Below are 23623 nucleotides of genomic sequence, written 5' to 3' on the forward strand. Positions count from 1 at the left end.
AAAAGGTTCCGGAATAATATGTATTCGAAACTAATAACAAAAAAATTTATATATTTCTATTTATATAGTATTTNCCTTACGATTTATATATTGATAGATTTATAAACATGTAATAAAAATTTGAACAAAAGGTTTTAAAAATTTCGACGAAAATAGGGTATATTTAGCTGCTAATATAAAGCATACTAATTTTTGAATGATCATATTCAACTCTGCTTATATATTTAATATTATCGTTGGTAGATGTTTGGAATAAGTTGTTTTTTTCAGGTTTCCAAAATATACAGTGGCCATACGATGCTGAAAATAATAATAAATATTATAAAAATTTATCATGGAGCATGTTTTAATAAACAGATGAGAACTTACTGCCGATTGCTATTTCATTTTCAAAAGGGCTCCACGAGAAACAAGTAGCCGTTTCAACATCATTAAAAGAGCCAAATGTGACAACGTCAGCCTTTGAATTTCTTAAATCGGTTATACTAACCTAAAGTCATAATTGTAACTATTAGTACATATTTAAAAAAAAAGTTAAACTTAACTTACATTATACTTACTTTTCTTCCAAACAAATATGCTATGTAATGTGGATTAAGAAAGGAACATTTTACTGCTTTTAAAACGTCAGTAAATATGTTTTTGGTTCTAGCGATTGGCATTCTCATATCGTACAAGTGTGCACTATGATCATTATATACTACGAAACACTTCTCCAAAGAATCATGACAAAAACACATCCTTACACGTTCTCCTTCATATCTCACTAAAGACTTCTTTTTAAACATAAAATCATTTCTTAATCTTAATAAGAGTTTCTCCGACTGAAAGAAGAGCAAGAGGTTATTAATAGTAATAAAAGTTTATTTAAATAAAAATCACTCTTACTTCTAATGACCATATTTTGCATTCGCCATCAAAGTGTACTGTAGATATATACATGGGATTCCAATAATTCCATTCGCAGAACGTCACAGGACTCCAATCTATTATTCGCTATTAAAAGTTATAAAAAAACCACTAAACATTTATACTTTGAAATGGCACAAATCTGTTAATCCTCGCTTTGTTCTAACTTTTTCACTTTATTTTGGTTAACGTGTTATTTCTTTAACCACTTTATCGGTATAAATGTGCAGTTTACAAAGGTCACTGATGGATAAAAACAGATATTATGAAGGAAGAAATCTTAAAATTTGACTTTATCTATCCAAATAGGATAAAAGCAAGAATAATATTTAGTTTTTCAGTTTAAAACAGAATAATTTGATATACGTCTTCAACGTGGGTTGAATGTGTTAAAAATATAAACAGTATTTCTTTTTTAAAAATCAATTATAATGCACTGTTTCTCCATCGCATAATAAATGTAACTGGAAACACTTCATTCTGCTCATTTTATTGAAGTAATTAGATTTAGCTAAACATACCTTACCTGTAAAAGTTAAGAATTGTAGATTTGGCTTTCAAGTAATAATTAACGTGATTTAGGGAATACAGTTACGTGCAGCACATACATCTTGTATTGAGTATACTAGTGGATAGTCATAATGATAATATATAGACACAAACACATTATCTGGTAAATTTTAAAACGTGTATGCAGATATTTGCATCACAGACTCAAAAAGGTAGTGTGGGCGCGCATTTGCCTCTAATCGCATTTATTTATTTTATAAAATTCTGAAACTAAGATTCTTTTCGTAATAAGTATTTGTAAGCATTTAAAAAAATAAAGGTATCGTTGCAGTATCTGAAATCTGGAGGAAAATAGCCAGATCTGATAACATTGCCATGTTACCACAATCCAGGTAGTGGCTAGAGAACAAAATGAAAGATGAAATGAACAAAGGAAATTTATATTCAGCTTTGCATAATGATAGATTATATTATCTGAGTAAAAATCGAATTGCTATCTATTCATTTATCAGTTATTCGATAACGTCAGCAGGATTTGCTTGCTATTTCGATAAAGCATGTATTATACAGATAAAATAATCTATTTATTGTGAAACTAAGTTTTTTGGTAAAAAATACATAACAAAGTTAGCCTTACACCTCTAAACAACAGTCCTATCTACATTGTTTACTAATCAAACTATTTTATTTTCAATATTTGCATTTTTCAAACTTATTTTTACCGAAATGACAATGTAAATACTAACTACATATTTTACTACTATTCTTTTATAAGGGTAACAAGCAATAATGTAATGTCGGATTATAAAACTTCAATATTCTTACGTTTAAATAGTTTAAAATAATAAGGATAATATAAGAATCCGTACCAACACCTATACGTATGAACTTACCGTTGGCGCTATCCATCGAAGCGTTAATTTAAAATCAGTTTTTTCATAAAGGCATAAATCGTCACCAGCAACCAGCAGATATTCTGGAAAACTTGCTATTACATCGGGAATCCACTTACATCTACGAACAACTGATGGATACGAAACGGAGTGTAACAGTTTGAGTTGGTCATCATCATAAGTCAAAACGTTCAACTGAATTTTGAATAATAGAAATACTATATTAAAAATTACGCATTAATAATTCTAAAGTTTTATAGAAATTCTACTTACACTATTACCATTTACACAAGACGATCCAAAAGCGCATTTTTTACCAACTTTAACGTGGCCAGAAATATTTGATGTGATTTTGGGAACTACTAGGCTGGTTAATATTTTAAAGTCTTGTTTAGAACATAATTCAGGGTTTACTTGTATTAAATTCACTGTATCGTTGAACATGACTTTAGCTTTCTCCATGAAATCAATTTTTCTAGCAACTTTCTGATATAACGATAGCAAAATTAACGATTTAAAACGGATTATTTTATAAAATCATTGCTTAAAATAATTTATTTACTTCACTTATAAAAGTAGAAAATAAAACTGAAGACAATTCGACTTATAAGTGTAATTCTCTCTGTTAAATTTCATTACTCTGAACAGCGCGATAAAACAAATCCCTTTATGTAATTTGCATAATGAGCGATAAAGTAGCCATTATTCTGAATAATTAATTAATAAATTTTAATTTCTAAATAATTTAATTTTAACGCAATATTTTATATATAAATATTTATTTTAATTTAAATTTTAACACAATATTTTAAAATTTAAGAAAATTATACATTACGTAATTTACATTGCTTAATGAATGGAAAAACTAACAACACATTTGAAAAATTGCTGGTTTTAAAAATATAAAAAATGTAGGAGAAAGCCAAGAAGTAATTTAGTAAGAAATATAACTATATTTGCTAATTACTACATATATAACTTTAACATAGTTTGTAATATTTTTCAATGGAAAATGCTGATAAAAAGAAACACATTGACATGTGTATTAAAGATTATAACAAAAATCTATAATATTGTTTTAAATTTAAGAGTGTAGAGGAAACAAAAATATAAAATTTCTTTAAAAGAATACCGTAGACTTTTGTTATATTGCGCACTTAGAAAGACAAATTAAATAAAGGATATATCAGATGGAACAATATAACAATAATACACAGTAGAACCTCGAAAGTTATACAGTAGAACCTCGAAAACTCGGCTCTCGATAACCCACCACTCCNTTAAGTTTACAGATAATAATAAACACATTCAAATAACTCTTTTAGACGTAATTTCAGATGATAACGATATCTGTAGTTACAACTTGTTTCGCCTTATGAAATAATGTAAGAAAATATTTAAAGTATCAATTAAGAATTTTTAAAAACTATTGAGAACAACTATAAGACATTCTGTTTATTTATACTGTGGTAAAAATAATAAAATATTAACAATATTTTTTTCAATTATTGATATAATAATTCACCTATAAAACGACAGATTAAATTATATATTTATTAAAATATAATTTCGTGATTTAACAAAAGGCATACTTTCTTTGTTGCTTCAATGGTAACGATATCAGCAATTACACTGATTCTAACGTATTCATGTAGAAAAACTTATGAACCATTATAAAAGAATCTTTTATTGTAATCAAGAATTCTATTATTAATTTAATAGCATAATAAGTATAAGTTTCAAGTTAGTTTTAAGGTCTAAATTGATAGTATTCGTTTTTTAATATTTTAACCAGTTAAATTACACTGTTTGTGGGGTTAAATAATTAAGCAAAACATTATTAGCAAATTCTTCAAAACATTTAAATTTTATAAAATCTATTTTAGAGATTCGTTGTATTTAAATTTGATATGTCATTGACTATACTAACCTTAATATAAATATTAATACACGACCTGGATACTTCTAGATAGCAATTAAATGAGTAAGCGGACCAATGACATAATTGTTTTTTTTATATGAAAGAAAAATTCGCCTTGTTTTGCTTTCTTAACTTTTTGTGAAGTAGAAGCTCTTTTTATTGGCAACCTTAAAGTGTTAATAAAGCTGTTAAAAATATTTTTAAAGTTATTTACTCCTTTCACCTCAAAACGTAGACTTTTTTTTACTTTTTTCTAATAATTAATAATACAAATTTATTTCTTTAATAATATCTCACAATCGATGGCGCCATACACAATTTTAGCTTTGTGCTGATGTGTGATAGAGTTTCTTAAACACAAATATTTTATTTAAATTAACAAAAAAATATCTTTTACAATTTAACAAATTTATTTTTCTTCAGTTTGTCTTAAAATTTAAACTTCATATGGTAGTCGTATTCAAAATTATCGGACTTCCTAATAGTGTTGTAAAATTCTTTGCTCCTGTACCACACCAGCTATCTATGGTCCTGCAAACGATGCCAAAACTCAATCTGGATATATTGATACTTACTACAGCTTTGAGTTTATAAAAAATTAATTTAGGATCTATTGTTAGTGGAGGGCTCAGACAGTTGTTTTTTTGCCATTAGTATATCGCGTCATAAAATATATGAAATAATGTATTAAGTATGTATCCTATACAGAGCCGTAACTAGGGTATGGCCAATGTGGCCCCCGCCATGGGCGCCAATTTAATAAAGGCGCCAACGAAAAGGTTTCGGAATAATATGTGTTCGAAACTAATAACAAAAAAATTTATATATTTCTATTTATATAGTATTTAAACGTGATTAGATTATTTTTTACAATCGCATATTTTTAGAATTAAATTATTATTTGTTTTAATAATAAAAATTAAAAAGGCGCCATTTTTATTCATCGACATAGGAGTTTAAATTCCTAGTTACGGCTCTGATCCTATATTCAGTAATAAAACAGATTGTGGCATAATTAAATGTTTATCATTCAGAGCACACTGTAGTTGTAACGAATAATTATATTGGCATCAACCTTCTTATACAGTCTGTACAAAGAATACGAAAGAGCTTCTCGTAAAAAATGTTTAATTCAGATACTTTCGCTAGGGGAGCAATACAAGAAATGTCGTAAAATACACAACAAAATAACAACGGGTACTCATTTATTTGTTTTACGTCAGCTCTCTAGACAGGCTAGGTACTGATGTTAGTATTGTTGCACAATGGGTGCTCCACTTTTCAATTTAAAATCATATTATCAAATTAAATTACTACAACGACGATGAGCAGTGTTTCACTAAACAGTTGAAATCAGGTGTTAAGCAGAACAGCTCTTCACTGATATAATTTGTTTGATATGAAACAAAGTTAACCATTAGTTTGAATTTCTAACAGCTTGTCAACTAGAAATTCTTTGTCCAACATTTCATTTCGTTAATACTAAAATAAATAAAAATGTATTTTTGTATTTCAAATACGGTTTTGTTATTGTTGTATAATTGATTGAGTTTAATAATTTAAAAACAATAAAATAATTTAATAATTAAATTTCACTTTTTAGCATATTATATTAATAGTTAAATATTTCTTAAACACTTAATAAAATATTTAATAATATATTATAATTCTATTTTAGAAAGAATTAATGTAAAGTATAAATTTAAATTACATTTTTTTAAAACATGAAAATTTGGAACTTCATAAATATGCAAATCCTTATCATTTTGGCTTGGATGAATGTTTTATCAAGTTTAGAAGTATTACAAGCACAATTTCTTGTTAAAACATTTGAAGTTTTTTGCAGTTATACCTCAAAATTTACAATAGTTTTGTTTAAAATAAGGCAAATTAACATATTACAGTTAAAAAATGATTGTTTCTCCGGAGAGTACACCACAAAGTGACGAAGAAAGCACTAGCCGTAGAGGAACGAAAAGAAAATTTAATGATACCAGAACTGATTGTGTAACTCGCAGTATTAATCTAATTCGTTTCTGCAATGAAACTGGTGAAAACGTACATCTAAAAATATTAGAGAAAACCAGCGCACGCTCTGTTACGAGTGAACTTAGTTGCAGTTTTAGAAATAGTGTTAAATGTACTTTTGGAATTTCTCACAGAGGAAGAAGCGCCGTATGCATTAAATTAATGATATTATTTTTATCCTAATTTTACCAGTAATTTTAATATTATGATTTGATTTTTTTGATAAAATGTTTAGTTTTATACTTACTATTATGACGATGCAATGAAATATAGAAGTACATGTCCAGTTTCGAAACGTGCTGAAAGAGGTAATGCTTTATGGATTCCAGATATACATGAAAATCTTCCTGAGTATCTTTTGGCTGCTAGTGATAATTTATGTATATATGAAAATATCGATTCCAGTTTAATTCTCAGAGGATATTTTGGAAACGTAGGTGAAGTTATTTTTTAATAAGTTTTAATGTGTCTAATGTTGTAGTAATTTCATTTTTAGAAATATTTCTGAACAACATTAATAATCATGTGAATGATTTTTAGGATTACAACTACAACTTACATTAAATTTTTTAATTAAAATTCTGTTTTTCGTGTATTTATGACTGTTATAGCTTATTTATGCGTCTACAAAGGATGAATAGAGCCACAGATATAGTATATTTCAAAAGGAACTTTGTATGATAGGTGCTGATACATCAAATTTAGTTTCACCAAATGCATCAAAGATCAATTTTACTATCAATATATTATATATAGTTAGCCAAATTGAACAATATACACGCCTCGAATAACGGACGCTGCGAATAACGAACTTTGTCCATTACATGTCTCGATCAATGGACTTTGCATTCGGCAGTTACGTGAGGCGAACAAGTGCGAGTGATGTTTCCACTCTTTTGCCGTTGCCAATGACAATCTGTTATTTTTAGAATATATTAGTATTATTAGAATATATTATCAGTATATCTGAAGTACAGAGCTCCCGTTGGGATTAGGCTTGCTCCCTTGTTTATCAGGTACATCACCTCAGTGCAGGGTGATTACATTTACTCAAAACAAGGCAAGAAATCATCGGAAGGAGTGGAAGTTGACAAGGACCACCTTGTCAAATGGGGAAAAGTTCAGGAGTTTACCAACACTCATTATTCAAATACAGCTGAGGCCAACAGGATAATTGACTTCTACAATGACACCCTTGCCCGTCATTTCCGACAGGTGTTGAAGAACAGAAAGAAACATAGCACCGTGGACATGTTTTTGAATAAGCCAGCTGCCAAAAAACAAAGCAGGAAACACGAAAAGTTGACCCTGCAAGCCCCGGTAGCTTCTCCCAAACCTGACTCAGATTTAAAAACAGTAAAAAGAGACCTGCTGCAATGTGTAAAAAGTATGTATCTGTATGAATGTGTGAAGAAACCAATAAAAAGAGACCTGCTGCAATGTGTAAAAAGTATGTATCTGTATGAATGTGTGAAGAAAGTGTTTCTCCATCTCCTCCTCACAACATGTGACAACCCGGAATAATTGGTGACTGCTCCATTTTCATTTTTTTAATGATACAGTGCGGTTATTTTATGCTGCAGAACGAATTGTATGTTTTTATGTGTATTTCTATGGGAAAATGCGTTTCGTATAACGTACTTTTCACTTAACCGACGTGCATATNGGTAAACTGTAATGTTATGGGATTTTTCCGTTTCAAGTCAATTTTGACGTAAGACAAACCTATGGAAATCATCCTAAAAGTTTTCAGGTAGTAACAAGTAGGATACAATGGAGTTTAATCTCAAAGACACAAAGAGAGCAGCAATTTCGCATTCTGCCATTGGAGACTTCGCGAAAAGGTTAAGAGTGCAGGATCCATGAGGAACAAAGATCCTTCAGATAATACTTTACCTCTACATCTTCAAAAATGTGTAAAATCATTTAATTTCTTGCCTGAATCATTGCGCATCAGAGCAAGATCCTATATATTTGTACTGTTGTAAGAATACTATAATTAATATTATAAGAATAAATAAATATTTTAGTTTATATTCTCATGTTATATAATATCTATAAACAGGGTTGATTATTATTAAAATAAGATTTTCTGATTTCACAAACATCATACTTGTTTACTGTTGCAATAGGTGCTGGTGATAGTAACTGCAGACATTGTCACAATACGTCTTACTTAATATAATATTAAAATAATAATAACCAAATTTTTATTACATTTTTCTCATTAATTTAGTCGAAATATTAAATTTAAAATAGTAAACTGCACTTTCTTCGTTTTATAATTATTTTTATTTAAATCTTGTCATGCATTGTAACAGCTTCTAGGCAATATCGACCCTCGGTAAAGTGTGACGTAATAGTAGTTGTATACGTTTATGATGGTCTTTATACGGGGAATAATGTTTTCTGGGAGGTCCTTCAAGGGTAACTGGCTTCTCTTCAGGCGTTACAAACGTGGAGAAAATCCGAAAAACTTCACGTGGCCAGCCCGTCCTGGCGAGGCGCAAACCAAAGACCGAATTCCCAGTGTCTAGGAAACGGAACCCTTGACCACTAATGGGCCCTTTTATTTGAATTACCAAAAATACTGTCTTAAAAGGGGTTAACCACTTTTTAACTAGCAGCAATTTGCCAAAAATTGCTGCTAATTTTATTAACACTAAAATTAAACGTAGTTTAATCGAAATATAATTAAGTTCTCACAAAATAATGGGTTAAGTTTAATAATTTAAAATAATTAAATAATTATAACTCATATTTTTGTTTTATATTTCAGTGTTTATAAAATATTTAATGAAATTATTTTAAGAATAATATATAATAATTACATTTAAAAAAATAAACGAAAAATTTACATTTCAATTAAATATTGTGTCATAAATAATATTTAAAAACCCATAAGAATTCTTCAACGTGTGAAAATGCAAATTAGTTTTACTCGGCATCCATTAAATTTCTATTAGGTGAAAGTTTATAAGTATTACAAGTACAACTTTCTGTTTAATAATTTGTAATTTTAGAAGTTTTTACTCAAAATTTACTATATATTTTAAAGAAAGAATAAGCATATTAGATTTAAAAATGAATGTTCCTTGGAAAAGTACACCAGAAAATGACGAAGAAAATACTAATTCCAATGAAAAGAGAAGAAAAATTGATAAAAGTACACCAGAAAATGATGAAGAAAGTTCTAGTTCTAATGAAAAAAGAAGAAAAATTGATAAAAGTACACCAGAAAATGATGAAGAAAGTTCTAGTTCTAATGAAGAAAGAAGAAAAATTGATAGAAGTACACCAGAAAATGATGAAGAAAGTTCTAGTTCTGATGAAAAAAGAAGAAAAAGTGATTTCAGTAGTTTTCATATAGTCGAGAGTATTGAACTACGTAGTTTCTACAAGGAAACTGAAAAAGTAACCAAAGTAAATGTATTAGATAGAATTTACGTGCCATGTGTTACGAGTGAACTGAGTTGTAATTTTAGAAATGATGTTAAATGTACTTTTGGAGTTACTGATGGAAAGATGAATGCAGTACGTAATAAATTTACAATATCTTTTTTTTTTACCCATTAAAAGAAATATTGGTATATAATTATGAATTTCTTTTCTTTCATAAAATGTATAGATTGAAACCATACATTGTGACAATAAAAAGAAACTAAAACATATTTATACATTTAAGAAACATGCTGAAAAGTGTATTGCTTCATGGATTCCAGATATACATGGAAATCTTCCTGAATATCTTCTGGCTGCTAGTGATAATTTATATTTATATGAAGATGTAAGTTCTGATTTAATTCTCAAAGGATTTTTTGCAAACGTAAGTTATTTCAAAAATTTGATGTATCTTTTAATTATAGCTTTATTTTTTTACTTCTCAACAATGTTTTTAATATAGTTTAATATTTAATTTTTGTACAAAAATTTTCGCGTAGACAAAATAAAATTAAATCTAGAATATATTAGTAGATTTAAAACTTGGAATATTCTTCTTTTCCGTGTATTTTTGGCATCTCTCTACAGTTATAGGTCAATCAACCTAAACACTATATATATATATATAACGACAGGTTTCGATTACTTTTACAGATTGAACAAAATAATCCAATAATTTCATGTGGATGGTGCACTCATAATCCTCAGTATGTAGGTAGTATGCAATTGAATGGTGATTGTAGTATATGGTCACTTAATGTAAGTTGTTTCTTTATATAATTCAAAGGATTGTAAAATTACCATTTCAAATGTGTTTTATTTATTTACAACAGAGAAAAGACAAAGTCATTATTTTCGACCATCAACATGTTTATAAGCCAAATTGGAATAATGTTGACACAAATATAGGAATGTGTTTTTATCATGGTAGTTCGAAGCATTGTTTTATGACGTATAATGGCAAAACAGTGAATTTTGTAAATGATATAAGATGTCCTGCAAATTCTTACGTACACGATTTCGAGAATCCAATTTTTAGTGTCAAAAACTCACTTCGTCGACCTTGGCTTGTTTCATGTGCCGAAAGAAAAAATGTAAATTAATTTTAAATATAATTAATGTTATTTACAATTAACGTTTTATTATGAATTTTCCAGGTTTCAATTATAGACGTTAGATTTCCAAATCAAGCATGTTCCTCAATGACTTCCTTTGATCCATCTGATAATGCAACTTGCTTTTCATGGTCAATGAACGGCGACATTGCAATTGGAAGTATGAACAATTTTAATAAAAGTTGTATTTATTGAATTTTTTAAAAATCAAAGCTAATATGTGAATATATATTTTTAAACAGCTGAAGAAGGAAAATTCATATTGTGGAGTCCAGAAAATAATGAAATTCAAAAAGACTACGACATAAATTTCGGATATATATACTCACTCGAATATCATCGTACGGCAAGAGACATTTTGTTTGTTTGCCATTAATGTGTCTAATACCTATTTTATTCAATAATGTAACTGTAATTGCATACTTTTGCATAATGTTTAAAACTTTTTACTGGAAAAATTATTTGTACTGGAAAATTATTTTTATTGAAGTTATAATCACCTTTTTTAACTTTGTAAAAAATTTTATGTATTTCATAATTATGCATGAGCATAAATTTTTGATACGCCTCTATATCAGAAGGAACAATTGACGATTTTAATCGAAATTTATTCAGAAATATTTTTACATAAATTTGTTTTTCGAATGATATTAATATGTTAAGTTTACAGATAATAATAAAAACATTCAAATAACTCTTTTAGACGTAATTTCAGATGATAACGATATCTGTAGTTACAACTTGTTTCGCCTTATGAAATAATGTAAGAAAATATTTAAAGTATCAATTAAGAATTTTTAAAAACTATTGAGAACAACTATAAGACATTCTGTTTATTTATACTGTGGTAAAAATAATAAAATATTAACAATATTTATTCAATTATTAATATAATAATTCACCTATAAAACGACGGATTAAATTATATATTTATGAAATATAATTTCGTGATTTAACAAAAGGCATACTTTCTTTGTTACTTCAATGGTAACGATATCAGCAATTACACTGATTCTAACGTATTCATGTAGAAAAACTTATGAACCATTATAAAAGAGTCTTTTATTGTAATCAAGAATTCTATTATTAATTTAATAGCATAATAAGTATAAGTTTCAAGTTAGTTTTAAGGTCTAAATTGATAGTATTCGTTTTTTAATATTTTAACCAGTTAAATTACACTGTTTGTGGGGTTAAATAATTAAGCAAAACATTATTAGCAAATTCTTCAAAACATTTAAATTTTATAAAATCTATTTTAGAGATTCGTTGTATTTAAATTTGATATGTCATTGACTATACTAACCTTAATATAAATATTAATACACGACCTGGATACTTCTAGATAGCAATTAAATGAGTAAGCGGACCAATGACATAATTGTTTTTTTTATATGAAAGAAAAATTCGCCTTGTTTTGCTTTCTTAACTTTTTGTGAAGTAGAAGCTCTTTTTATTGGCAACCTTAAAGTGTTAATAAAGCTGTTAAAAATATCTTTAAAGTTATTTACTCCTTCCACCTCAAAACGTAGACTTTTTTTACTTTTTTTTAATAATTCATAATACAAATTTATTTTTTAATAATATCTCACAATCGATGGCGCCATACACAATTTTAGCTTTGTGCTGATGTGTGATAGTTTCTTAAACACACATATTTTATTTAAATTAACAAAAAAATATCTTTCACAATTCAACAAAATTTTTTTTCTTCAGTTTGTCTCAAAATTTAAACTTCATATCGTAGTCGAATTGAAAATTATCGGACTTCCTAATAGTGTTGTAAAATTCTTTGCTCCTGTACCACACCAGCTATCTATGGTCCTGCAAACGATGCCAAAACTCAATCTGGATATATTGATACTTACTACAGCTTTGAGTTTATAAAAAATTAATTTAGGATCTATTGTTAGTGGAGGGCTCAGACAGTTGTTTTTTTGCCATTAGTATATCGCGTCATAAAATATATGAAATAATGTATTAAGTATGTATCCTATACAGAGCCGTAACTAGGGTATGGCCAATGTGGCCCCCGCCATGGGCGCCAATTTAATAAAGGCGCCAACGAAAAGGTTTCGGAATAATATGTGTTCGAAACTAATAACAAAAAAATTTATATATTTCTATTTATATAGTATTTAAACGTGATTAGATTATTTTTTACAATCGCATATTTTTAGAATTAAATTATTATTTGTTTTAATAATAAAAATTAAAAAGGCGCCATTTTTATTCATCGACATAGGAGTTTAAATTCCTAGTTACGGCTCTGATCCTATATTCAGTAATAAAACAGATTGTGGCATAATTAAATGTTTATCATTCAGAGCACACTGTAGTTGTAACGAATAATTATATTGGCATCAACCTTCTTATACAGTCTGTACAAAGAATACGAAAGAGCTTCTCGTAAAAAATGTTTAATTCAGATACTTTCGCTAGGGGAGCAATACAAGAAATGTCGTAAAATACACAACAAAATAACAACGGGTACTCATTTATTTGTTTTACGTCAGCTCTCTAGACAGGCTAGGTACTGATGTTAGTATTGTTGCACAATGGGTGCTCCACTTTTCAATTTAAAATCATATTATCAAATTAAATTACTACAACGACGATGAGCAGTGTTTCACTAAACAGTTGAAATCAGGTGTTAAGCAGAACAGCTCTTCACTGATATAATTTGTTTGATATGAAACAAAGTTAACCATTAGTTTGAATTTCTAACAGCTTGTCAACTAGAAATTCTTTGTCCAACATTTCATTTCGTTAATACTAAAATAAATAAAAATGTATTTTTGTATTTCAAATACGGTTTTGTTATTGTTGTATAATTGATTGAGTTTAATAATTTAAAACAATAAAATAATTTAATAATTAAATTTCACTTTTTAGCATATTATATTAATAGTTAAATATTTCTTAAACACTTAATAAAATATTTAATAATATATTATAATTCTATTTAAGAAAGAATTAATGTAAAGTATAAATTTAAATTACATTTTTTTAAAACATGAAAATTTGGAACTTCATAAATATGCAAATCCTTATCATTTTAGCTTGGATGAATGTTTTATCAAGTTTAGAAGTATTACAAGCACAATTTCTTGTTAAAACATTTGAAGTTTTTTGCAGTTATACCTCAAAATTTACAATAGTTTTGTTTAAAATAAGGCAAATTAACATATTACAGTTAAAAAATGATTGTTTCTCCGGAGAGTACACCACAAAGTGACGAAGAAAGCACTAGCCGTAGAGGAACGAAAAGAAAATTTAATGATACCAGAACTGATTGTGTAACTCGCAGTATTAATCTAATTCGTTTCTGCAATGAAACTGGTGAAAACGTACATCTAAAATTATTAGAGAAAACTAGCGCACGCTCTGTTACGAGTGAACTTAGTTGCAGTTTTAGAAATAGTGTTAAATGTACTTTTGGAATTTCTCACAGAGGAAGAAGCGCCGTATGCATTAAATTAATGATATTATTTTTATCCTAATTTTACCAGTAATTTTAATATTATGATTTTTTCTGATAAAATGTTTAGTTTTATACTTACTATTATGACGATGCAATGAAATATAGAAGTACATGTCCAGTTTCGAAACGTGCTGAAAGAGGTAATGCTTTATGGATTCCAGATATACATGAAAATCTTCCTGAGTATCTTTTGGCTGCTAGTGATAATTTATGTATATATGAAAATATCGATTCCAGTTTAATTCTCAGAGGATATTTTGGAAACGTAGGTGAAGTTATTTTTTAATAAGTTTTAATGTGTCTAATGTTGTAGTAATTTCATTTTTAGAAATATTTCTGAACAACATTAATAATCATGTGAATGATTTTTAGGATTACAACTACAACTTACATTAAATTTTTTAATTAAAATTCTGTTTTTCGTGTATTTATGACTGTTATAGCTTATTTATGCGTCTACAAAGGATGAATAGAGCCACAGATATAGTATATTTCAAAAGAAACTTTGTATGATAGGTGCTGATACATCAAATTTAGTTTCACCAAATGCATCAAAGATCAATTTTACTATCAATATATTATATATAGTTAGCCAAATTGAACAATATACACGCCTCGAATAACGGACGCTGCGAATAACGAACTTTGTCCATTACATGTCTCGATCAATGGACTTTGCATTCGGCAGTTACGTGAGGCGAACAAGTGCGAATGATATTTCCACTCTTTTGCCGTTGCCAATGACAATCTGTTATTTTTAGAATATATTAGTATTATTAGAATATATTATCAGTATATCTGAAGTACAGAGCTCCCGTTGGGATTAGGCTTGCTCCCTTGTTTATCAGGTACATCACCTCAGTGCAGGGTGATTACATTTACTCAAAACAAGGCAAGAAATCATCGGAAGGAGTGGAAGTTGACAAGGACCACCTTGTCAAATGGGGAAAAGTTCAGGAGTTTACCAACACTCATTATTCAAATACAGCTGAGGCCAACAGGATAATTGACTTCTACAATGACACCCTTGCCCGTCATTTCCGACAGGTGTTGAAGAACAGAAAGAAACATAGCACCGTGGACATGTTTTTGAATAAGCCAGCTGCCAAAAAACAAAGCAGGAAACACAAAAAGTTGACCCTGCAAGCCCCGGTAGCTTCTCCCAAACCTGACTCAGATTTAAAAACAGTAAAAAGAGACCTGCTGCAATGTGTAAAAAGTATGTATCTGTATGAATGTGTGAAGAAAGTGTTTCTCCATCTCGTCCTCACAACATGTGACAACCCGGAATAATTGGTGACTGCTCCATTTTCATTTTTTTAATGATACAGTGCGGTTATTTTATGCTGCAGAACGAATTGTATGTTTTTATGTGTATTTCTATGGGAAAATGCGTTTCGTATAACGTACTTTTCACTTAACCGACGTGCATATGAAACAGATTAAATATGTTATACGAGTCACCACTGTTTAGTTTTTATTATACAGTATATACTTTACTTTTGCAAACTGTGTTTCATGTGTCTTATGTATTGCATCAATTAATCATCATAATGTCATTTTATATCTGGGTTTGTAAATTTACTTCAACGAAGTCTTCTTTATATTTAATTTGATGACTTAACATACAATATCTGTTTTCGATTTTTATCAACCTTGCAATAATTCAGAATTGCAGGAGTAAACTTTGATGAGCCATACTTACGAAGCATCGTTGCTAATCTATGAAGACTCTGCATATAAATGAATAAAAAACAACCCTTTTACAACGCCAATTTTGCTTCAAAAATTTATAATATTATCATTTACTGTTTTCAACTACTGTTATACCGTATTATTTTACAGATTCGTCGAAATAATCCAATAATATCCTGTGGATGGTGGAGTCAAGATCCTCAGTATGTATGCAGTGTGCAGTTAAATGGTTCCTGTGTTATATGGTCACTAGATGTAGGTTTTTTTTTAATATTTGAAATGTTTTATAAACTGTCATTAACCATAACATACATTAATTTATTTACAACAGAGAAAAGATGAAGTTATTACATTCAACATACAAGATTTTCATAATCCAAATTGGAATATCGTTGACACGAACGTAGGAATGTGTTTTTTTCAAGGTAGTTCGAACCATTCATTTGTGACATATAATGACAAGACAGTAAATTTTCTAAATGACATAAGATGTCCTGAAAATTCTTACGTATACAATTTCGAGAACCCGATTTTTAGTGTCAAAAGTTCACTTCGTAGTCCTTGGCTTGTTGCATGTGCCGAAAGAAATTAATTTAAATACACTTTATTTTTTTATGATAAATGGTTAATTTTCCAATTAATATTTTTCAGATTTCAATTATAGACGTTAGATTTCCGAATCCAGCATGTTTGTCAATGTTTTCCTTTGATCCATCTGATAATGCAACTTGCTTTTCATGGTCAATGAACGGCGACATTGCAATTGGAAGTATGAACAATTTTATAAAAGTTTTTTATTTATTGCCTTTTTTTAAAAATCAAAGTTAATATGTGAATACATATTTTTAAACAGCTGAACAAGGAAAATTCATATTTTGGAGTCCAGAAAAGAATAAAATTCAAAAAGTCTACGACGTCAATTTCAGATATATATACTCTCTAGAATATCATCGTAAGGCAAGAGACGTTTTGTTTGTTTGCCATTAATGTGTCTAATACCTGTTCTATTCTAAAATGTAACTGTATTTTCATATTCTTGCATAATGTTTAAAACANTATTTTTTTATGATAAATGGTTAATTTTCCAATTAATATTTTTCAGATTTCAATTATAGACGTTAGATTTCCGAATCAAGCATGTTTGTCAATGTTTTCCTTTGATCCGTCTAATAATGCAACTTGCTTTTCATGGTCAATGCACGGCGATATTGCAATTGGAAGTATGAACAATTTTATAAAAGTTTTTTATTTATTGCCTTTTTTTTAAAAATCAAAGCTAATATGTGAATACATATTTTTAAACAGCTGAACAAGGAAAATTCATATTTTGGAGTCCAGAAAAGAATGAAATTCAAAAAGTCTACGACGTCAATTTCAGATATATATACTCTCTAGAATATCATCGTAAGGCAAGAGACGTTTTGTTTGTTTGCCATTAATGTGTCTAATACCTGTTCTATTCTAAAATGTAACTGTAATTTCATATTCTTGCATAATGTTTAAAACATTTTACTAGAAAATTATTTTTTATTGACGTTATCATTACCTTTTATATATATTTTAACTTTGTAAAATCTTTATATATTTCATAATCATGTATGAGCATAACTTTTTGATACACCTCTATGTAAAGAAAAACTATTAAGGATTTTAATCAAAATTTATACAGAAATATTATCACATATATTTGTTTTCAAATGATATTAACTGTATAAAAAAATAATAAACACATTAATCATTTAAATAATTATTTTGTGCATAATCTGAGATAATAACGATATCTGTAGTTACAGCTTGTTTTGCATTCTGAAATGAATGTTACTTTAAATATTTTCTTACATTAAGAATTTTTAAAAAGTATTGAGAACAACTATAAGATATTTTGTATATTTATACTGTGGTAAAAATAATAAAATATTATCAAAAATTATTATAGCAGTAATTAAATAAATAATCTATAAAACGACTGATTGAATTATATATTTATTAAAATATGACTTTTGATTTNTTCTGATTCTATGGTTTATTTCGTATTTTCCACTATAGGAATCGCAAATAAGCCGTACGCATTGCAAATTTAAGCTTGAAAAAGATATATACATGCCTTATTGTGAAAAATTAATTTATTAATTAAGAGTATCAGAAATTTATTGCAAAAATTTATGTAAATGATGCTATCATTTTCTTCTGTATTTATGCAGTGTGCTGTCAAATGGAGACTGTATTATGTGATTATTAAATGTAAGTGTGTATGGTATATTTCCATAGTTTAATAAGATTTTTATTAATATAAATTATTAATTTATTTACAACATAAAAAAAGGAAGACACTAAATTCGACCGGACAGTCGATTACTCACGGGACGAAGCATAATTTTTCTTAAAATTTTATAATTTAATGTGTTACATTAATAAAACTGTTTCAAATATCCTTAAGGTTATTTATTTGTTTTACCTCAAAACATAGACTTTTTTACTTTTTTCTAATAATTAACCCATTCGCTACATTTGTTACGATCCGAATGCCACTCAGAAATCCACAAAAAATGTATTTTTTATATGAAATAATTATTTTCACTTCAACGCGAATCTGACATCCAAAAAAATCTCGGGAAATAATTTTCGCGAAATAAAAACCTGTCCAAAAAGTGTTTTTACAAAAAAGTATACACAAAATAAAAACATTTTAAAATAAATGCTTTTATTTGAGAAATATAACTGTAAGGATTGTTATTCTTTCATTTAACAAGGCGTAAAATTTCACATGTGCAGTCTACAATTTTACAAACTGGTTGACCTTGAGAACATCTGGTATCAGCTTTCCCGCGTAGTTCTCATATACGCTTCAGGGAAATATTAGTTTAAAGCAGGAGGGCCGCTAATTTACCGCATCTGTTCAAATATAACACAATATTGTCGATTTTTATGCTATTAAATTACGAGGAGACCGAAAAAAGTATGGGAAAAATCTACTGAACAAAAAACAAAAAAAAACCAGCTAATGACATAAAAAACATCTAATAGCGTTTTAAAAAAATTGACCGAAGTCAAATCGGTCAAATAGAAATTTGGAACGATTTAATTAATTTGATTAAAAAAACTCACATAAAAAACAATAGCGCAATTAATTACCTTATTAATAAATCATCATAAAATATTTTCGCGGCAAAAATAATTCATGAAATTTACAAAGTTCATAGATAACGATGTATTAATAAGCATCGTTTGTTACAGAGTGCTTTGAATGTTTTCTATTCAAAGCACTCTTTAGTTGTAACAAATAAGTAGATTGGCATCAACCTTCTTATATAGTCTAAACCAGTGTTTTTCAACCTTCTTCGATAAGCGACCCCTTTAGAAGTTAAAAAATTCTCGCGATCCCCAGGGCCATATTAAAACTATGTCAGTGATTTTAGAAACTACGTATTTAAGTTTCTTTCTGTTGAGACCTAAATATCGATAAAAAAAACCAAACAGTTGTTTTTTTTTCTTTTACCCACGACCCCCTGTGTAAGGCTTTGCAACCCTCCTGGGAGTCGCGACCCACAGGTTGAAAAACCCTGGTCTAAAGAGGTTCTTGTAAAAAATGTTTAATTCAGAAACTTTCGCTAGGGGAGCAATACAAGAAATGGCGTGAAATACACAACAAAATCACAACGTGTACTCATTTATTTGTTTTACGTCAGCTTTCTACACAGGCTGGTACTGATGTCAGTATTTTTGCGCAATGGTTGCTCCACATTTCAAGTTAAAATCATAATATCAATTTAAATTATTATAACGACGATGAACAGTGTGTTTCACTAAACAGTTGAGATCAGGTATTAGGCAGAACAGCTCTTCACTGATATCATTTGTTTGATATGAAACAAAGTTAACCATTAGTTTGAATTTCTAACCCCTTGTCAACTAGAAATTCTTTGTTTAACATTCCATTTCGTTAATACAAAAATAAATAAAAATGTATTTTTTTTTTCAAATACGTTTCTATTATTGTTGTATAATTGATTGAGTTTAATAATAAAAAACAATAAAATAATTTAAAAATTAAAACTGACTTTTTAGCATATTATATTAATAGTTACATATTACTTAATTATTAATTAGGTAATATGTAACTATTAATATAATATGCTAAATTAAATTTTTAATAATATATAATAATTCTATTTAAGAAAGAATTAATGTAAAGTATAAATTTAAATTACATTTTTTTAAAACATGAAAATTCTGAACTTTATAAATATGCAAATCATTATCATTTGGCTTGGATAAATGTTTTATCAAGTTTAGAATTATTACAAGCACAACTTCTTGTTAAAACATTTGAAGTTTTTTTTAAGTTATACCTCAAATTTTACAATAGTTTTCTTTAAAATAAAAAAAGATTAACATATTACAGTTTAAAAAAAATGATTGTTTCTCCGGAGAGTACACAACAAAGTGACGAAGAAAGTACTAGCTCTAGAGGTACGAAAAGAAAATTTAGTCGTACCAGACGTGATCGTTCAATTCGCAGTATTGAACTAATTCGTTTCTGCAATGAAACTGCTGAAAACATACGTGTGAAAACGTTAGAGAGCACTGAAACACCCTGTGTTACGAGTGAACTTAGTTGCAGTTTTAAAAATAATGTTAAATGTACTTTTGGAATAACTCACACAGGAAGACGTACCGTATGTTTAAAACTAATATTATTTTTATTCTAATGTTACCAGAAATCTTAATATTATTATTATTTTTTTCTGATAAAATGTTTAGTTTGAAACCTATTATTATGACGATGCATTGAAATTTAAAAGTACATGTTCAATTGAGAAACTTGCTGAAAGAGGTAATGCTTTATGGATTCCAGATATGCACGAAAATCTTCCTGAGTATCTTTTGGCTGCTAGTGATAATTTATATTTATATGAAAATATCGATTCTATTTTAATTCCTAGAGGATATTTTCGAAACGTAAGTGTAGATATTTAATAAATTTTAATGTGTCTAATGTTGTAATTTAATTTTTTAAATTTTCAACAATATTTTACTAGTTACTAATTATGTGAAATGATTTTTAGGATTACAACTACAATTTACAATAAATTTTAAATTAAAACTTTGTTTTCCATCTATTTATGACTGTTATAGCTCATTTTATACGTCTACAAAGGACGAAAGGAACCGTAGTATAACATATTTCAACAAGAACTTTATATGATAGTTGATGGTTTGATGCATTTCATTTCACCAATGCGTCAAAGATCAGTCTTACTTTTTAAATATTTCTAATAGGTTTTAAGCAAATTTATTTATTATTGCACTATATATAGTTAGCAAAATTGAATTATATATAAATATATGTTTACTTTTATAGTATAGTTTTTATTATACAGTAATACCCCGAACTTACGCGATAAGTGGGACCGAGCGATAACCGCGTAAGTCGAGGTATAGTTTTTCAATGTGTGTAAAATCCAAGTCGGATGTATGTAAGCTAATAAATGTTCTCGTTAATCTCTCATGTTTTGATTCGTTCATTGTTACAGGAAACCATCACATAGTCTCTCGAGTCTCTGGAGATATAACAAATACAGAAATAGCCACAATTTATTTTGTGTTATTTTATGTGTAGATTCCGCGCGACATGTCCGAACATGTAAGCTGAACAATAGTGTGGGGAAATGAGTAATCAAGAGTTCGTGACTCTCAAACAAAAGACGAATCGACGAGATTTGAAAATCGCGTAACTCCGGGTTCGAATAAGTCGGGGTATTACTGTATATACTTTACGTTTGCAAAGTGTGTTTTTATGTCTTTTGCATTACATCAATAAATCATCATAATTTCATTTTATATCTGGGTTTGTAAATTTACTTCAACGAAAATTTTCTTTATATTGTAATTCGATGACTTTACTTAGAGTTTTTGTTTTCGATTTTTATCAACCTTGCAATAATTCAGAATAGCAGGAGCAAACTTCGATGAGCCATAGTTACGATGCATCGTTCTTGGTCTATAAAAGTTTTGCACATAAATGAATGAAAAACAAGCCTTTAACAACGCCAATTTTGCATCAAAAATTTATAATATTATCATTTACTGTTTTTAACAATTGTTTTACCGTATTATTTTACAGGTTCGTCGAAATAATCCAATAATATCCTGTGGATGGTGTAGTCAGGATCCTCAATATGTATGCAGTGTGCAGTTGAATGGTGCATGTAGTATATTTTCACTAGGTGTAAGTTTTTTTTAAATATTTGAAATGTTTTATAAATTGTCATTTACCACAACATATATTAATTTATTTACAACAGAGAAAAGATAAAGTTATTACATTCAACATACAAAATTTTCATAATCCAAATTGGAATATCGTTGACACGAACGTAGGAATGTGTTTTTTTCAAGGTAGTTCGAACCATTCCTTTGTGACATATAATGACAAGACAGTAAATTTTCTAAATGACATAAGATGTCCTGAAAATTCTTACGTACACAATTTCGAGAATCCGATTTTTAGTGTCAAAAGTTCACTTCGTAGTCCTTGGCTTGTTGCATGTGCCGAAAGAAAAACTGTAAATTAATTTAAATACATTTAATTTAAAAATGAACCATTTATCATAAAAAAATTTAATATTTTTCAGATTTCAATTATGGATGTTAGATTTTCAAATCGAGTTTGTTTTTCAATGGGTTCAACTGATCCATCTCATAATGCAACTTGCTTTTCGTGGTCATTGCACGGAGATATTGCAATTGGAAGTATGAACAATTTAATAAAGTTTTATTTTTTGATATTTTTTAAAAATTGAAGCTAATATGTGAATATATATTTTTAAACAGCTGAACAAGGAAAATTCATATTTTGGAGTCCAGAAAAGAATGAAATTCAAAAAGTCTATGACAGCAATTCCGGATATATATACTCTCTGGAATATCATCGTAGTGCAACAGACATTTTGTTTGTTTGCCATTAATGTGCCTAATACCTATTTTATTCTAAAATGTAACTGTAATTTCATATTCTTGCATATTGTTTAAAACTTTTTACTGGAAAATTATTTTTTATTAAAGTTATAATCCCCTTATATATATATTTTAACTTTGTAAAAATTTTTTTATGTATTTCATAATCATGTATGAGCGTAACATTTTGATGCGCTTCTGTCAGAAGGAACTTTTAAGTATTTTAATCAAAATATATTCAGAAATATTTTTACATAAATTTATTTTCGAATGATATTAATGTGTTACGTCTATACATAATAATGAACACATTATCCATTGAAATAATTATTTTGGACATAATTTCAGATGATAACGATATCTGTCGTTACAGTTTGTTTTGCATTCTGAAATAAATGATACTTTAAATATTTTGTTACATTAAGAATTTTTTAAAACTTTTAAGAACAACTATAAGACATTTTGTATATTTATACTGTGGTAAAAGTAATAAAATTAAAAATATTTATTTAATTATTGCTATAATAATTTTTCTATGAAACGACTGATTGAATTATATATTTATTTAAATTAAATTTTGTGATTTAACAAAATGCATACTTTGTTTGTTTCTGCACTGTGTGTTGTGTGCTACTTATGGTAACAATATCCATAGTTACACTAATTCTAA

At 28.0% G+C, this 23623-nt stretch overlaps 5 protein-coding genes across 7 annotated transcripts; 4 read left to right on the forward strand and 1 right to left on the reverse strand.

Moving 5' to 3' along the window:
• Window positions 1–81: 81 nt before the first annotated feature.
• LOC111635331 (DDB1- and CUL4-associated factor 7-like) lies at window positions 82–2971 on the reverse strand. The gene is made up of 7 exons (XM_023380270.1): window positions 2875–2971; window positions 2586–2798; window positions 2313–2507; window positions 889–996; window positions 561–824; window positions 370–490; window positions 82–300 (listed from the first exon to the last, which is right to left on the reverse strand). Exons 2-7 carry the CDS (start codon window positions 2772–2774, stop codon window positions 164–166), a joined length of 1014 nt encoding a protein of 337 aa, XP_023236038.1. The 5' UTR covers window positions 2775–2798; window positions 2875–2971; the 3' UTR covers window positions 82–163.
• A 3060-nt stretch (window positions 2972–6031) lies between these two features.
• Window positions 6032–6715, forward strand: LOC111635326. Its single transcript, XM_023380261.1, has 2 exons — window positions 6032–6408; window positions 6497–6715. Exons 1-2 carry the CDS (start codon window positions 6145–6147, stop codon window positions 6713–6715), a joined length of 483 nt encoding a protein of 160 aa, XP_023236029.1. The 5' UTR covers window positions 6032–6144.
• A 2477-nt stretch (window positions 6716–9192) lies between these two features.
• On the forward strand, window positions 9193–11662 carry LOC111635327. 2 transcript variants are annotated; one of them, XM_023380262.1, is made up of 6 exons: window positions 9193–9795; window positions 9890–10087; window positions 10357–10461; window positions 10536–10796; window positions 10860–10977; window positions 11060–11662. In XM_023380262.1, exons 1-6 carry the CDS (start codon window positions 9346–9348, stop codon window positions 11191–11193), a joined length of 1266 nt encoding a protein of 421 aa, XP_023236030.1. In that variant the 5' UTR covers window positions 9193–9345; the 3' UTR covers window positions 11194–11662. The 2 variants fall into 2 exon arrangements, with proteins under 2 accessions (XP_023236030.1, XP_023236031.1); XM_023380263.1 differs by having other exon boundaries at window positions 9947–10087.
• Window positions 11663–13907: 2245 nt separating this feature from the next.
• LOC111635328 lies at window positions 13908–17699 on the forward strand. The gene is made up of 7 exons (XM_023380264.1): window positions 13908–14284; window positions 14369–14566; window positions 16147–16251; window positions 16328–16583; window positions 17008–17012; window positions 17099–17216; window positions 17302–17699. The coding sequence occupies exons 1-7, from the start codon at window positions 14021–14023 to the stop codon at window positions 17433–17435; spliced, it is 1080 nt and encodes a 359-aa protein (XP_023236032.1). The 5' UTR covers window positions 13908–14020; the 3' UTR covers window positions 17436–17699.
• Window positions 17700–20325: 2626 nt separating this feature from the next.
• On the forward strand, window positions 20326–23066 carry LOC111635329. Of its 2 annotated transcripts, XM_023380266.1 has the most exons (6): window positions 20326–20672; window positions 20758–20955; window positions 22121–22225; window positions 22302–22562; window positions 22632–22749; window positions 22831–23066. In XM_023380266.1, the coding sequence occupies exons 1-6, from the start codon at window positions 20409–20411 to the stop codon at window positions 22962–22964; spliced, it is 1080 nt and encodes a 359-aa protein (XP_023236034.1). In that variant the 5' UTR covers window positions 20326–20408; the 3' UTR covers window positions 22965–23066. The 2 variants fall into 2 exon arrangements, with proteins under 2 accessions (XP_023236034.1, XP_023236035.1); XM_023380267.1 differs by lacking the exon at window positions 22302–22562.
• The last annotated feature ends 557 nt before the right edge of the window (window positions 23067–23623 follow it).

This window comes from Centruroides sculpturatus, unplaced genomic scaffold (genome assembly GCF_000671375.1).
Source record: "Centruroides sculpturatus isolate CEXI.00-Female unplaced genomic scaffold, Cexi_2.0 scaffold810, whole genome shotgun sequence".
NCBI classification, from domain to species: Eukaryota; Metazoa; Arthropoda; class Arachnida; order Scorpiones; family Buthidae; genus Centruroides; species Centruroides sculpturatus.